The sequence below is a fragment of the Physeter macrocephalus genome, chromosome 13, assembly GCF_002837175.3.
Source record: "Physeter macrocephalus isolate SW-GA chromosome 13, ASM283717v5, whole genome shotgun sequence".
In the NCBI taxonomy this organism is placed as follows: Eukaryota; Metazoa; Chordata; class Mammalia; order Artiodactyla; family Physeteridae; genus Physeter; species Physeter macrocephalus.
Window position 1 is genome coordinate 48,714,688 of NC_041226.1, and position 16,340 is coordinate 48,731,027.

At 41.2% G+C, this 16,340-nt stretch overlaps 1 protein-coding gene across 26 annotated transcripts in view; it reads right to left on the reverse strand.

Annotated features, from left to right (window-relative positions):
- KLF12 (KLF transcription factor 12) overlaps positions 1-16,340 on the reverse strand; it is a 589,904-nt gene that overhangs the window by 9,137 nt on the left and 564,427 nt on the right. For 20 of the 26 annotated variants that reach the window (XM_028497474.2, XM_055089492.1, XM_055089491.1 and 17 more), the window contains one exon: positions 1,726-2,716. The exons of 1 other annotated variant lie outside the window; for it this stretch is intronic. In XM_028497474.2, coding sequence (XP_028353275.1) covers positions 2,535-2,716 — 182 coding nt within the window. In that variant the 3' untranslated portion in view covers positions 1,726-2,534. Of the gene's footprint in view, positions 1-1,725; positions 2,717-4,613; positions 4,820-14,230; positions 14,436-16,340 lie in introns of those variants that run through there. 5 more of the 26 variants (XM_055089496.1, XM_055089498.1, XM_055089495.1 and 2 more) reach the window with 5 other exon arrangements.

Genomic DNA, 16,340 nt, shown 5'->3' on the forward strand with positions numbered 1-16,340 from the left:
CCCACCGTCTGTCAGTTCTATGAATGCTAAAAACCATTTCTACCTGTAATGCTCTCAAGATCTCTCAGCAGAGAACAGGATTGGCCCTTCTTACGAGAGCAGGCAGAATTAAATCAAGTCTGCCCTTCACCTCAGTGATTCACTATCTGCCAACTTGGTTCCAGGACTAGCATAGAGGGCTTCACAGCTGTGTTCACCATGCTCTGTGTTCGTCATGCTCTGTGTTCTTTGCCACTGACCAGTAACCAACACTGGCCTTTCTATTCAAAATAGTCACAGGCAATGAGAAGTAGGAGTTGCATACAGTACAGATAAAAAACTTTCCAGTTGGTAAAAAAAAAACCCACATAAACCCAGTGCTTGGTGGGTAGTACACTGCTGTAGCTGAAGAAGCTATTTATCCATAGAATTGCAGCCCTTGTTGGAGGGAAACTGCCAATGAATTTTTCAGACCTGGCAGGAAATGTAGAGCACATATTTTTGAAGATCGAATTTGACCTGAAAATCATTATGCTGTTGCTTGAACATTAAAAAAAAAAAAATTCCTTTTAATGCCATCCAACACAAATCATCCTTTTTTCAACGTTTATAGTTTTTGCTTCACCAAAATAAGATTATCTGAATTAGAAGATAATCCTAAAAAGGGTAATTCTAGAACCAGAAATTATTTCAGAATGTTCACACCTTTAAAAATGAGCTAGTAATATTGTGAGGTTGATTTGTACAGTTCTCCAAATCAAGTGTTTGTAATTAAAATATATTGCAAAGGTCTATGCTGGCAACTTCTTATACCTAAGCTATAAAAAAAATCTTAACAACAACAACAACAATGACAAAAAAACCTCACCAAGCCCCTTAGCCACAGAAAGCTGAAAAAACCCAGCTTTTAGTGGGGAAAAAATATGATAATTTTTCTGAAAGAATGCTCGTTGGTGATGTATTGCTTTGTTTACTATAGACTTTGCTAGTTGCAAGAAAAGGCTCATAATTTTGGGGGGCTGAAGGGACTATAATTTCCTCTCACCCTCAGCACAGGATGAGTGGGTTCAATACCCCTGCAGATGCCATTGCAGAGCCACTGGGTGCTAATACAGTTTAGAAAATGAAATCTGTAGAGAAGAACCTATTGGAGAGTCACTTATCCTTGGCTCTCCAAGGGAGGAAACTAGCACCATGTCAGGCTTTCCTTGGGGAGCATTCCTTTCCCACTGACTTGGTTCCAAGAACTGACCCATTCACCCAAGAGTTAATTCCCTGCTATGCCTCCGTGGCCTTTCTAGTCACCAAATAACTGTTTTCAAACAAGAAAAGGGGGAGCATAATCTTTAACTGTGGTACTCAACCAAGCAGGACAACAAACAGCAGAAAGATTACCTCAGTGCTGCAAATGTAACCAAGACCTCTAAAGCGCTGGGGTGTTTTTTACAATCCCTTTAGTAAGTATGAAAATTGGTAACATGAGTCCTCAGTGAAGTTATTGTAGGCAAGTCCTTTTATTCGTTATTGCTTTTCTCCTCAAGAGGCGCATTATTTCCATCTCTGCTTTGTCTGATTTTTTCATGTTCACTGACTGCCTGGTCAGCCCCACCTCTTACCTTGGTGCCAGTGTGTCTAAGAAAGTTTCCCCCCTCCCCCCGATTCCTTGTAATCAAATACTAGGGGCAGGAAGAGATGATGCCTAGGTGACAGAACACTGCAATTTGAAGTGGGGCAGTAGTTTTTTTAGACAGGCTCTTCCTATTCAACTACAGAACAGCTCTGTGCCCGTCCATGCCAGGGCAGACACCAGGACTAGACTCCAACTGAAATGTCGCTGCCCCTCTGCTCGAACAGATGAACAAAACAGAAGCAGAACAAAACAAAAACGATCAACAACAAACAAATGAAAGAATCAATGTTGGTTTTCTCCAGGGCATGGATGGCACAAGGACAAGTTGCGGGTGATATCTAGTGGCTGCCATCACTATTGCAAAGGGCTGCCTGAGCGCTCCTTTCTTTTCAGGTAATGGAACCTCTCCAACAGCTTCTTCTTTTCTACTTTCAGGCTGCTTGCTGGTAACAGATTGGAAGTGGGTTCTATCTTACTTAGACAGTAACTCAAACTTTTGTAAAAACGGGCTCAGGGGTGGGATGATGGGAGAATAATTCAAACGTACAAGGTCTTGCTCTAGCCATCAATTTGTGGTAGATGACCTTTAAAGTATCAAATCACAAAACGTCTGACAGCTCAGAAAATGTACAAACTACAAACATCTTGAAATGGCAGAGGACACAGCACGGAAAACACTGCCTGTCTCTTCAGCATTTGTGTCACCGATCTCCCAGGCCAGCGTGAAGTTGTTTCTCGTGTAGTCATGATGGGGGTTACCTTCAAACCGAAAGAAGTGTTCCGACTTCTTTTTCCTGCTCTGCTTTCAGACATCGTGGGATGGTGATGCCCTTTTGGGTTAACACTGTGAAGGGGGTTCAGCCCTGCTGAATTGGGTGCCGCTAAGAGATCCAGCTCTTACGCTCAGCTGGACAGGTAGCCTTCCTCACACCAGCATATGCCTCCGGCGGTGCAGCGCCAAGTGATCTGACCGGGAAAAGCTGCGATCACAGTCTGCGCACTTGAATGGCTTCACTCCTGTGTGTTTGCGGTAATGCCTCGTCAGTTCATCCGAACGAGCAAATTTCCAGGTGCAGCCTTCCCAGGTACACTTGTAGGGTTTCTCTCCTGGAAGAAGCAAAGGGACACACGCTTTGGTGCTCCATCATTTCTCCAGAAAAACCATCATCCCCACATGATCTTTGGGGAAATGACTGTTCTCAATGGATTTTCCATTTGGTAATCCTTTGCTGGGAAACCTAATCACCCCACCAGCTGGTGTTGGGTCAGACAGGTGGGGTTTCAATTTCGTCTCGCTTGCTGTGACACTGGGCAGGTTAGTTAACACTGGCATCTTCAGTTATGGGTAAGTTACTTTGCAGTCAAAATACCAAAAGGCACAGACTGATTGCTACTGGATATAATCACCACGGTAGACTGGAAAAGCATGTTAGGGAGCTCTACCTAGGTTGACTGGCTCGAGGGCTAAGACTCACAAAGAATTATAAAGTGTAGTGATTTATATGCTTTGTTGCAATACTCCTCCAAACAGTGGATCACTTAGATGTTTAAAGGCTATTTTAGGGTACGATGTCCTTTTATCAGTCACACAAAATTTCATTAAAAGGTAAGCACTCTACCACCCCCAGAAATTAGGTATTAAGTACTTATTATTTATAAACATCTACTGTTTGTTTGTCTACTGGGAAAGAATCCTAGATACCTTAAGAGTGCAAGTTTCAATGTCTTCTGCAGTGACTTAAGAATTAGGGCAAGCCCTAAGGAATCATCAAGTTGGTCCTAGTGTTGAAACCCACAGTAAAAAACAGTCTGAAGAAGTATGTAATTTGACCAGATCCCTCAGTCAACTCGTAAGGACAGTAAAATATGCAAAGGCTTTGCTGGGAAAAGATATGCTATCCATTGTCCAAAAGAGCTCCCTGGGGGAATGGGACAATAGTTGACCTAGGTGTGCTTTTTCCTGGCTCTCATTCAGAATGGAAGCGCTGTCCTCATGCAACCCCACAAGAACTGATCTCTCCTCTGCCGCTTCCATCCAATAGTCAACAAAATGCTGCTTAGCCACACTTGGTGTCTGGCGAAAGGGCCTAAGACAGGGAAAGGAGCTATTTGCTGATCCCAATGTACAGAGTTGCAAAGTGAGTTTTGTTAAATCCACTTTACAGATGAGAAAACTGAGGTTCAGTGGAGTAAAGTAACTTGCCTGAGGCCAGTAAATAGGTGTGTTTGGTTCCAAATGCAGCGCTTTTCACTGTGTTCTAGGGGAGTGGATAATTCTTTCCCCATCTAAACTGTCACATCCTTAGCCAACATTGATTCCACCTTCTTAGATACTTTCAAATTATTCAACTCCTATTTCTATTAAGTCACCTACCACAATAGATCATACAGATTTTGTCTAGATGTCTTTCCCCTCTACCAGTTTCTGAATACGGAGAGATCAAGAATCACACCTCTACTATTTCACTATCCTCAGAGCTTAAACGTATGTGCCAAACAGTGTTTGAATAAATTAATAAAACTGCAGCACACACAGACACGCTCACACAAAGGCGTGTACACAGGAAACTACTAAGCCCTGTAAATGAGATGTACAAGTGATGGGAAAACTAGACTGAACCAGACCCAGCAGTTTTTGTTCAACTGTTAAATACATGTTAACTATAGGGGTCCTTTTAGGATCAAGTGGCCCTTTCACAGAAGTGAGTGAATAGTACAGCCCAGTTAAATCTAGAAATACTGACGCACTAACTGTGGCCCACAGAAAGCTCCAGGTTACTCTGAAAGGGCTCCTGTCAGGTAGATGCCTACTGACTGCATTAATCCAAAAGCTCAACTTCCAACTCATTCTGGATGTCCTATGGAGACAAAAATCTGCATTTACAGCTGTCTACTGATCAGAATTTAATAGAAATTTTAAAAAATCAGCAAAACCCCTAACTTAAAAACAACGGCAATCCACTATACAGTATATCCATAGCAACTGCTACAAAAATGCTTTTATTTACATGTCATCCCCATATGCTTTTTTTCTTGAAATTTACAACATGAGCATGGGTTTTAATAAGCTGAGCTTGATATAAATCATATCTTCAAAAACACATCCATCTTTGGGGCACTGAGCTCTCAGCCAGTTGACTCCTTGTCACCAACAGGTATCTCCTAGTTATCTCCCGTGTTACTAAGGAACCGGCCACAGAGAGTATAGGCCTAAGAAGGAAAAAAATAAAAGATTTTCTTAATTGGGGAAAAGCATTGCTCAGTTGTGTGTTAGGAGGACGTCTGTTCCTGTCTTGGTGGGGAAGTGTCATCTGAGTATGACCGGGGTTAGAAAAGCTGCTGGACCCTCACCTTGGCATTGCAGATGGAGCGACAGGAAGGGGCTCCATAACTGGGATGGGCCCAGAAGTAAAGAGAGGCAATAGAAGGAGACAGGGCTTCGGTCTCACCTCAAGAAGGATGCTGGAGGCTGGTATGGCCACCGTAGGGCCAGCCTGTTGTCTCAGGGGTTCTCTGAATTTCCTTGTACACCCAATTTCGGCACTTAATATTCTCCAATTTCTTCCTCCAAATTATAATAGACACACTTTTACTTTCACTTTGGCTGTTTAATAATGGTAGTTGTGCCCTTTTCACTTGAAAATCTACAGCAGGGGTGGTAAACTGTGGCCCCCAGGCCAAATCTAGTCTGTGGTTTGCTTTCTGTGCAAGCTGCAAGCTAAGAGTAGTTTTCACACTTTTAAACGGTTGAAAAAAAAAAACCCCAAAAGAGGGCTCTCTCGTGGCATGTGAAAAGTATATACTTTTCATGAAATTCAAATTTTAGTGGCCATAAGTAAGTATTGGAACACAGCCACACTCATTTGTTTGCATATTGTTTATGGCTGTTTTCCAGGGATGGAGGCATTGAGCACTGCGATAGAGAATGTATGGCCTGTGATACCTAAACCATTTACTATAGAAGGTTGGCCGACTCTTGATGTAAGGGCTGGGCACCTCAGCTTTTGGCAGGCTTCCTGCTTATGTTAACTTAATCAGGATATATAACACACCTTGTTAGTTTGGGATGGGTGCGTGAGGGAATATTTTGGCTTTAAGATAATCACTTATTCTTAACTCACGCTCCTCGATTAAAATTCTAACTGTCCTCTTGGTAATGAACACACGTGATATTTCATGTCCGATGCTTTAAATAGAGAGTTCTGGACAAGGAGAAATAAGGGCTTCTCTGAAAAGGCTCACCCAATTCAGTCAGGGTTTTAAAAGTCTTCGGGATCTCCTCTGCTCATTATAAAAGCACAATGATGAGTAAGGTCTTCGCTGCGAGGGTGAGAGGGGTCACGAACGTCTCTATACACTTTACCTGGTAACTAAAAGAGCACTGATTCTACAGTGATGGAGCCCGACCCCGCCCTACTCCACTCCAACCCACCCTTTCAATACGGTTGTGTTACCATAGCCACCGTGCTCAGTGATGAGCTACGATTAATTCTACTGAGTCTCCGGAGGAGGACATAAGGAAGGAAGGATCAGAAAAGAGGAGCTCAGATGTTTGGCATCATTTCTAAGGTGGATGTCTTAAAGGCGGAGAGGAAGAGAAAGCAACAACTACGGCGAGGTTTTCTGTGGGCCCACAAACGTGCAGCAGGAAACTCAGCGCAGAACCTGAAAAGTATTCTGTGAGGTGAAATCAGGTACAGTAAGTGCCTCCAAAATGCAAGAGGCAGATACGTCCCTACTTCATGAGTCAAACCAGTGAAAATGATATATAAGCTTATAAACCATTAGGGGCTAAGTGAATAACGAAGGCACGTAAAAAAGAATGAACACATTCTCATCTAGGGGGTGGGGGGAGGGAGGACCTATATCAGAAAATAATAAACTTAATTATCTGAGTGATCGATGAGTTTTCCTTGAAACTTTTCTTACAAAAATATATGCTTTCTTTTTAATATCCCCAAATATTTCTTGTATAATATTTCTTGCCCCCATTTCCTCACGAATAAAACCAGAGTTTGGGTATTCTCTCTCCATACTCAGAAGAAAGAAGAGGGGAAAAAAAAGAAAATAAGATCTTCAAATCTCTCTTCACAGCTAGAGGCTGAGCTATGGGGGTGGCTCCTCTCTATGGAGATGAGATGGCTGCTTGGACCAGGCGGAGAGCAGGCTTTTGCCCCTCCCTCAAGAGGGACCTGGGTTTCCATTATATCCGCCTAGTGTCTAGCATTTCATTAAAAAAAGTCAATAAATTCTCTCATTGGACTAGTTAAGTTTTAGAAGTGGATACAAGAACAATGCTAGTGGCTACTACATTATGCTAAAACTGCACGTTATATTTTATGCTTGTGCTTTGAATCTATTTAAAGGGTACAATCTTATAAACAAATTAAGATAAGAGACACTAACTTCATGATGTGAGTAAAAACTAATTAAGATGATAAATAAGTTTGTAAGGTACACTGTAATATGTATAAATGAGCCCTGAAAGGATATAATAAAGAACAGACAGAATCCTTCCTCCATCCCCCCTTCTTTCCTTTAAATCTTGCTAGAAAACAGAAAGCTCACTTTAAAGTTAAAAAAGTCAGCGGTGGGGACAGAACGGTAGGTGAATTTTCCATGAACATTTTCCTATGGAAAGAGTTGGCTTGGACACTAACAGGAGTCAAGCATCTCCCAGGGTCTGTGCGGCTATTGTGCACAGCTGCTCTGTGTCAGGCTGAATGGGGGTGACAGTAAACATTATTTCCAGTGATTTCTTCAGGAATATGAATGGTCCTTAAACTCACTTGAATTAGAATTCTGCAAATGTGTTATTCAACACTGTTTTCACTAGAAATAAGCTAAAAATAAAAAAAGCATGCCCACCTTTTCTTTGTTTGTTTGGTCTAACCCACAAATACACTTAGAATGCTCAGTAGCAAAGTCTTTGAAAATGTATTTAAATATTTTTCAAAATAATCAGAAGTTTTGACTCCACCATCAGATCACCTTTGATTTTTGTTTCTTATATTAATCCTGTGAAATAATAAAATGATGGGGAATGGTGTGGTGTATGTCCTTACCAGTAAGTCTTAGTAAGTGATTAAGTCAAGACATCAAGTTGCTAATGTACAGGAAAAAATCAAAGGACCTGAGCTGGGTAACTGGTAGCTTAACACTACCCTCACCTTGGGGTGTAGTTACTAACTTTTAGACTTTCAATTCTGAAGTGAAGGTCTCTATGTCCCATGAAAAACCCGTAAGCCACTTCCACCTTTTGACCATTTTTCAGCACAATCTGTCCTCTTTCAGTTCTTTATAAAACCTGAACTGAACTATGAAACCTCTGAAAAAGAAAAATGTTAACTGAAACTAATAGCAAGCCCTCCTGTTCTTTTAAAGTGAAAGAGTCCTGTAAAGATTAAAAAGAGAACACACCAAAAAAAGAGGGTTTGTTAATTTTTGTTCGAAAACACTCTTTTTAACTTCTCATTTGGGGTTCATGTTAGAAACAGTTTTATATGCACACTGGCGTGTGTGTGTGTGTGTGTGTGTGTGTGTGTGTGTGTGTGTGTGTGTGTATTCACAGGCATTACTTAAATAGTATTCTAGTATTCTAATTAAGTATCCTGGGAAAATGAAAACTCTCATCAGGGTTTTTTTCCTGAAACAGTCAAGAAACTGATTTGAGAACTGCTGTCTCTTTCAATTTTGGTTAAAGAAAAGGATTAAGAGTCAGTGCATTTCCATGACATTTACCCAGCAGAAGGCATAATAAAGTCTAAAGAAAACATCAGGTATTGAATGGATTCCCAAGACCCACGAAACAAAAATAACTTTTTCGGGTACCTCCCATTTCACCATCTGAAACGCTGAAAGGTAAATGTGTCCCGAGACAAAAGACAGGTGCCCTTTCATATTAAAATGACGTGTGAGCAACACCAGAAAAGGAATGTGCAGTTTGCAAAAGCTCCCGGTCAAACAAAACGCCCATGTCCTCACATCAGCTTCTCTCGATTATTTTCTCAAGCAACCGAAAAAAAAAAAAAAAAAAACCACCTTTGGCAACAGGAAACATAGGCATTTTCTTCAGTTCAGAAGTGCATTTCTGAAATGTGTCCCTGTTTAACTTTTATAAAGTCAGGGGCCCCCAGACACTGACAAATGGGCTTCATTACACACAAGGCTCAACATATTTGCTGTGACAATCTGTTTCACTTGAGGAATGGTATTTGCATATGAGCGAAAAAAAAAAACCCAGAATCAAGATTCCTATCTTGTTTTCTGGTTTCTGTTACATTAGTTCATAAAAGTTCACAGAATTTTAGATCTGGAAGGAAATTAGGTCCTTTGAAAATGAGGAAACAGAAACCTAGAGCTGAGATTACAAGGCCCTTGACTTGACCAGGGGTAGACAAGGCTGCCTTCCTTCTTGCTGGTGTTAAGGGGGCAGAAAACAGCACAGGCTTTGAAATCAAGCGGAATGCACGGTCGAATGAGGCTCGGTCTCCAATCTGCGACTGGATCTCAGGCTAGAGAGTTAAGCTTTCTGAAACTCTGTTCCCCGTCTGTAAAATGGGAACACTGTTCCCACTGTGAAACTTAGAAATACACATGCCATGTGCCCAACAAATGACAGGTGCTCAATAAAGGATACTGAATTCTATAGTTATGAAGTTCAAGGTTTTTCTGTTTCTGCTAAGAAATATAAATAACATAAAGTTAAAAATAAATCCCATTTGTTATTTTTAAGGAAGGAATTAAGATTTGCAGGTAAAATGGATGCCAATCCTGATCCTGATTTTTTCTAACGTTTTAAGTATAAAACTCCTTTATAGGCCAAGTAGACCAATCTATTCTATAATTTGTTTGATCCGTTTGGTCTTGTCAATTCAATCAAACAAGTGATCAGTATGCTAGTATCTGCCCTATCGAACTGTCTGGACTGAATTAATTCTCTTTTTCATTATGTGTAAACAAGACCAAGTGGGTCTTTTTTTTCATGCAATTATATAGTGGATTTCTTTGATGAAAATAGTATTTGCTACAGCATATAGCATCTTCCATCTACCACACTTAGCTCTAAGAGTTTTATGGATCTGAACTCATTTAACCTCAACCCTAACTGTAGTTGCTGTAACCAACCCCACTTCACCCAGAGTTAGTATGTGGTGGATGGAGGGGGGATTTCAACCCAGGCAGCCTGACAGCCAAGGTCCAAATCCTAACCACTACCCTACAATGCCTCTCAACACCTTAAATCACTGCTTTCGTAAACCAGGTTATCCAGTCAGAACTGGCCAAGCAGACTGAGAGAATATGAACTAGTACTTACAGGACAAACACTGTGTTAACCCAGAGGCTAGCCCCTCTCCTCTAGAAATCAAATGTAAATGAAGTTAAAAATACCCTATAATAAAAATGTACTTTACTGGAAGTAAAAAGTTCAACGTCTAACGATAATACTCTATGTGGTTGAGTTTATATTTCTATGTAGGGACAACGTTTATCTTCCTGTTTCTGGTTACCTTTTCCTCAGTTTCTTTTGTAGACGCCTTCCTTTACCTGTCACATAAATCAGGGGTCCCCAACCCCCAACCAGTACCAGTCCGTGGCCTGTTAGGAACTGGGCCGCACAGCAGGAGGTGCGTGGTGGGAGAGCGAGCAAAGCTTCCTCTGTATTTAGAGCCGCTCCCCATCCCTCGCATTACAGCCTGAGCCCCGCCTCCTGTTGGCATTATGGTGAGTTGCGTAATTATTTGAGCCCCGCCTCCTGTCGGCATTATGGTGAGTTGCGTAATTAGTTCATTATATATTACAATGTAATAATAATAGAAATAAAGTGCACAATAAGTGTAATGCACTTGAGTCATCCCCAAACCATCCCCCGCCCTGGTCCGTGGAAAAATTATCTTCCATGAAACCAGTCCCTGGTGCCAAAAAGGCTGGGGACGCTGACATAAATGTTTACTGAGATTTGGGCTTTGACATCTTCCCACTTGCATAGGTTCTCCTTGGTTTCCACAGCTTCTACCACAACTTATAAGGGAAAGATTCCAAGTGTCTACACCTCAGTCTCTCTCCCAAACACCATGGAAGGGGAGACGTTTCCAGTTGGCAGCCCGAAAGCAACCCCACGTGACCAAAACGTTATTCAGCATCTACTACTTAGACGAGACATGTTCCTCCTTCTATTCTGATATTTGGAAAAAAGACAAGCCCATCTACTCAGGTATCAAGTCATACATCTCTCCAGTTGGCGAGATTTCTTGGACTCTTTCTTATCGGTTATTCTCTACCTGCCCCAACCCGATTATTACATTTGCCAGTTCTGCCTTCCAAATGTCCTCTCCAGTTCATCTCCATGAAGATGGTCTGCCTCTTTTTAGAGTTCCACCACCTTTCACCAATACCAACTTCTACTGCTCTGTTTCCCTGTCTTATGTCCTGCTACCTCCAGTTTAATTATTAATGCTCCTGGTCCTTGTCTTCTCACTGGCTTCCTAACAAAGCAAAACTTTAGCTGACTTTCAAGAAAGACTGGGAATTCCCTGGTGGTCCAGTGGTTAGGACTCCATGCTTCCACTGCAGGGGGCCCAGGTTTGATCCCCGGTCAGGGAACTAAGATCCCACAAGTCACACAGCATGGCCGAAGAAACCCAAAAAAACTCCAAAAACAAACAAACAAAAAAAGATCAGTTCACATTATGATGAAAAACCTTAAAAATAGGCCATTTACCAATCACTTGCTATCTTGATAACTTCCAAGTACCTTAATGACCAACTCTAAACAGGTAGGGACCGCTAGCTAGACCTGCATGGAGTGTGGCCCTAGTGGGAGAGACTGGCAGGTTATTAGCAAACTTGTCTGAGAACAGGTGTAATGACAGCAGCACGGGTTCTAGAGAAACCAGAGTCTGCATCTCAGCTCCACTCCTTCCTTGTTCATTCCATGACAGTGGACAAGTGCTCTAACATTTCAGGGGATTTACAGATGTGATTAAAATATGTAAAGCACTAGCAGAGCGGGGCACTGTGCCTGGGACCTGGCAGGTCCTCAGGAAATATCAGTTCTCTCTCACTGCTGGTCTCCATGTCTGTTCACAGCATTCCTTCCTCCTAACCGTGCACCCCAGATGTCTTCAAAGTCTCCTCTTCCCCTGCCCTCACGCCCAAGCAGATGCCATGCCCTCCTGTCTCTACTGCTCCACTGTTTCCCACATGCCTTCCTCTCTGCCCACTGTGCTGCTGCAACAAGGAAACGTCCAAGTGTTCCAGGGTCACGGAGGAAAAAATTCTACCTGCCTAGGGAAAGAGGGAGGTCAGAGAGCTTCACAGACAAGGTGACACTGAGGCAGTTTCCAAAAATAAATTGGAGTTTACCAACTCAAGAAGGAAAAGTGGAGGTGCCCAGGCAGGCCATTTCAGGTAGGGGCAAGAATGTACAAATGAGCTCCATACAGCTGGGCATGTTTGGAGGTTGCTTCATTTGTGTGGGTGGGGAATGGGGAAATTGGGATGGGGTCAGCAAATGGGTTTGACGGATGAGCAGGAGTCAGACGAGAAGGGCCTTGCATGCCCAGCTTAGAAAGGTGTCCCCAAATTCCCTGGCCATAACAGACAACTCCCATGGTATTTTATTTTATTTTTTTTTTAAATTTTTTGCGGTACACGGGCCTGTCACTGTTGTGGCCTCTCCCGTTGCGGAGCACAGGCTCTGGACGCGCAGGCTCAGCGACCATGACTCACGGGCCCAGCCGCTCCGCGGCATGTGGGATCTTCCCGGACCGGGGCACCGACCATGACTCACGGGCCCAGCCGCTCCGCGGCATGCGGGATCTTCCCGGACCACGGCACGAACCCGTGTCCCCTGCATCGGCAGGCGGACCCTCAACCGCTGCGCCACCAGGGAAGCCCCATGGTGTTCTTTTGTTACTCTGCTTGTATCTTTATTATATGACTGTGTATACTTGCCCTTCGTTGTGACTGTTCAATGGATCTTACCTAGTATACTTATGGACAAGTTCATTGAAGATGGGGGTTCTCTTTCTGCCTTTTTCAAGAAAAATCTATAGTGCCTTAGACATGGAAAATGCTCAATAAATATCTGTCTTGTTGAATTTGTCTATGAATAGGTCCTTTCAAATAAAAGACTACGTTTTACGAAGTATTTAAAATACGTTCCTGAAAAGATTATTTATACTATCATTATAAAAATGATAACAAAGGGCTGATTAAATAATACTTTTACTCCAACTTTTTCTGCATTATATAAATATTAAATTAGTTGAGTCTGAAGTAAAGAGATTATATAATTACAGCTGATTGTGATGAGGATATATTAAATTATCCAAACTTTTTTGCCTTGAACCTATTGCTCATATTAATAATATATATCCACGTCAATATCCAGACATACACAATTTCAATTCAACAAATAATGATTGGGTCCTTACAATGTGTTAGTCACTGTATTCACTGGGGATATAAAAATGAGGCCCCCTGTGGTAATTATGCAACAACTTGCTATATTTATGTTCAAAGTTAAAAAAAATAGAAAACCTGAGATACACAGAGTTAAGTAGCTTGTCTAAGCTAACAAGCCAGTTAGGGGCCAAAGACAAATTTCTCTCGCCTGACTTCAAATTTAGCGCTATTTCTGTGATAGTTTCCTATTTCTTCGCAGTTACCAATATGGAGCGTATCTGTGAGCTCTCTGGCCAAGATCTGCAAACAGCTTATTTGCAGAGGATTTTTACCTGAAAAACGTCAGTTTGTTCTTAAGTGATTCATTATCCTGGCATCACTAAGCCCCATGCTTTATCTAACAATGAATCTAGACAGAGGGTCTGACGTGGAGCTTTATATGGAATGAGTTATTTAATTAATGAAGATAGATGTGAAAGTATAAGCAGCACCCCATCGCCTGAAGGTAAGATCTAGCAACCCCAAGACTTGTGAACAAAAGGCCACCAAGATGCACAGCTGTCACATAGCTCATGATATTCTTTGTAGGATATCATCAAATCATTTCAGAATCCCATCCAATAAAATGAGATGTCAAATTAGGAGAAATATAGGAATAGCAATGAGAAGTAATGAGACAAGAAAGAAAAGTGAAAAAGCATGGAATCCACAAGCATTTTGGACTGGGGTGTGTTTGTGTGTGTGTGTGTGTGTGTGTGTGTGTGTACGCACACGCATAGTCGTTATCTGCTATTAATTATAGCACATGATATTAGTTACAAAATCTTCATTCCTCAAGGGAAGGGCTAAATAATACATCATTTCTTTCATTTGTAAAGGTAGGGAAGGACATATTTTAGAGACGTTTAAATCAAAATTGGTTAAAATTTTTAAAGCATCCATATGAGTTAACTTCCTTGATGTGTAAAATTCAGATATGAATCATTTTTGCTAAAGCCAGACATAAGAAATGTGGCTGCTCTATATTTACTAATTTTTAAAACTTTGGTGTATCGTTTTCATATGAATTCAAATGATTATTAGACAAGATTGGCTAAATGAGCCTCAGATTTATTAGAGAGCAGGATACCAAGTTGAAATTTTCAAATTCAGATTCATCTGAAACAACATTTTTATAGGTAAAAACTACTTATTTAAAAATCTGGTTTTAAATCTTTATCTTGCCGTTTCCTTGTTCATCATTAAATTATATTATAATATTCTGCAGAGCACTGATCATCACGCCGTGTCAAACGTACCACTAGAGGGTTCTAGCTGACTCTTCCTTGGACCCTCTTAGACCAGACCCAACAATTGGTTGTAGTGCGCCATCTAGTGGTTGTAAGAATCACTGGTGCCTGAGTGTTACTTGCTTGAACTGCATTTTAGAAAACACGATGGCATACATTTTTAGAAAGTAATAAGAATTCTAAACAGCAATATCAAACTCATAAAACCATTTTTTTCTAAAATTCATATTTCGATCACTTAATAAGTAATGAAATTCTTAAAGTGAGGGAAACTCATTGTATTAATACATAGCAGTTATGGTTAGCACAGATTTAAATGACCTTTAATTTCAATACACTGCATATTCATTTAAATACACTGCACACTGCTTCATGCAGAGGAAACACACAATTTAGATCAGTGAGTAGGAATAACGTACCTGCTGACAAAGGGGTGGATGCGATGACCGAGATATATATTTTTTCCTTCTATTGAACGTGCCTTAACCAACTTACCACAGACAGGTGTTAGTAGGCATTTACAAATATTTGGTCAAACCTTTATGTTATTACCTAAACTGCACATTTATGAAACGATATTTAATTATTTTTAAAAGGTACTCTTCAGCATGTCTTTTTTTTTTACTCTAAATTCCTTGTTAATATATAGAAAATGATCCCCTTTCACGCTCCTACAAATATGTTTAATTTACTGTACGTATAAGTCCTAAACAGATGACTGATCATGTACTAATAAAGCACAAAAGATCAAGTGTTAAAGGTAGAATAAACGTGACTTTCTCAAAGAAAGTGTCTTGTCCCTTGCTCACCTCCCATCGCGTGTGTAGTTCTCATAAGTCATCTGTTATAATCCCAAACTTCACATTCATTATTACTGGTCACACAAATAACTCACTCAATATGCCTGAAGCAAAGGTAATGCTAAGAAGATATTTATTAAAATCAAAGCAAGTCAACCTGTATCCCTACAGAACTAGTGTTGATTTTACTTTGAACCCGAAGTTATGAAATCTTGCATGTAATTATAAATCAGAAACCAGTATGGGCTCACTTTGAACCAGTGGCAGCAAATCAAGCAAATTTCATTCTTTCTTTTTAAAAGTACTGTTATTTGACTGGTAGTTTAGGAGACTCTGCCTTGAGCAGAGTAAGTATTTCTCTGCTAAGTGGATGGATGACTTTGGCATATCTGGGTTTGCAGCAGGAATTTCACAAGGACTTTTGGATGCAGCTGTGAGATCAAGAAACGTGGATTGGAGTAGGACAACTAAGTGCATTCTTAGCTATAAGTTAATAAATTAAGACCCACTTGGATGGAAGTCTCCAACATCACATCTCAGGGCTTTCTCCTTGAACCTGTTCTACTCAGTACTTGGAAAAATGGAGACGCTGAAGGAGAAAGCTAAAAAAGCAAAAGCAAGGTGGGCAGGGAGCGCTCCAAAATCTTTTCAGTTTATTAGAATAATGAGCCCAAGTCAACAAAATGGATGCAGTATAATTATTTCCCAGACTTGAAAGGGTATGTGCAGCCCTCATAGAAATGACTCTGTCCTGTATCTCCCACAAGAGGTCATCCAGCCTGGGGCAAAACACCTCAGTGACGGGAAACCCACGATTCCCAAGGGAGCCATCATCTGAGGGACAGGTTCAATGACAAATACAACACTGCAGGTTTAAGTTGAAAAGAAATCCGTTATAGGTACGGGGGGTGGGCAGATCCAGTTTTCAGCAGTTTTTGATTTAGATGACCTAACAGAGCCAACTGCTAAAAGACAACGTTATCTTTACATCTATTAAGAGAACGTCCATTAACAAGAGCTCTTCCCTCAATCTGTGGTGTGAAAACTTTAAAAGATACTGTGATATGTTGCCATATACCTAGGAAAACGTGGCTGAGAGAACCGCGGGTGTCTGGTTTGGAGAGATGAAGGTACCAGTGGTTCATGACAGTGCTGAGAGGAACACCAGGGTCCCGGATGTGAAATTTACACGGTGATGGCTGGAGCGATTCCTTTGGACAACCAGACAACGGG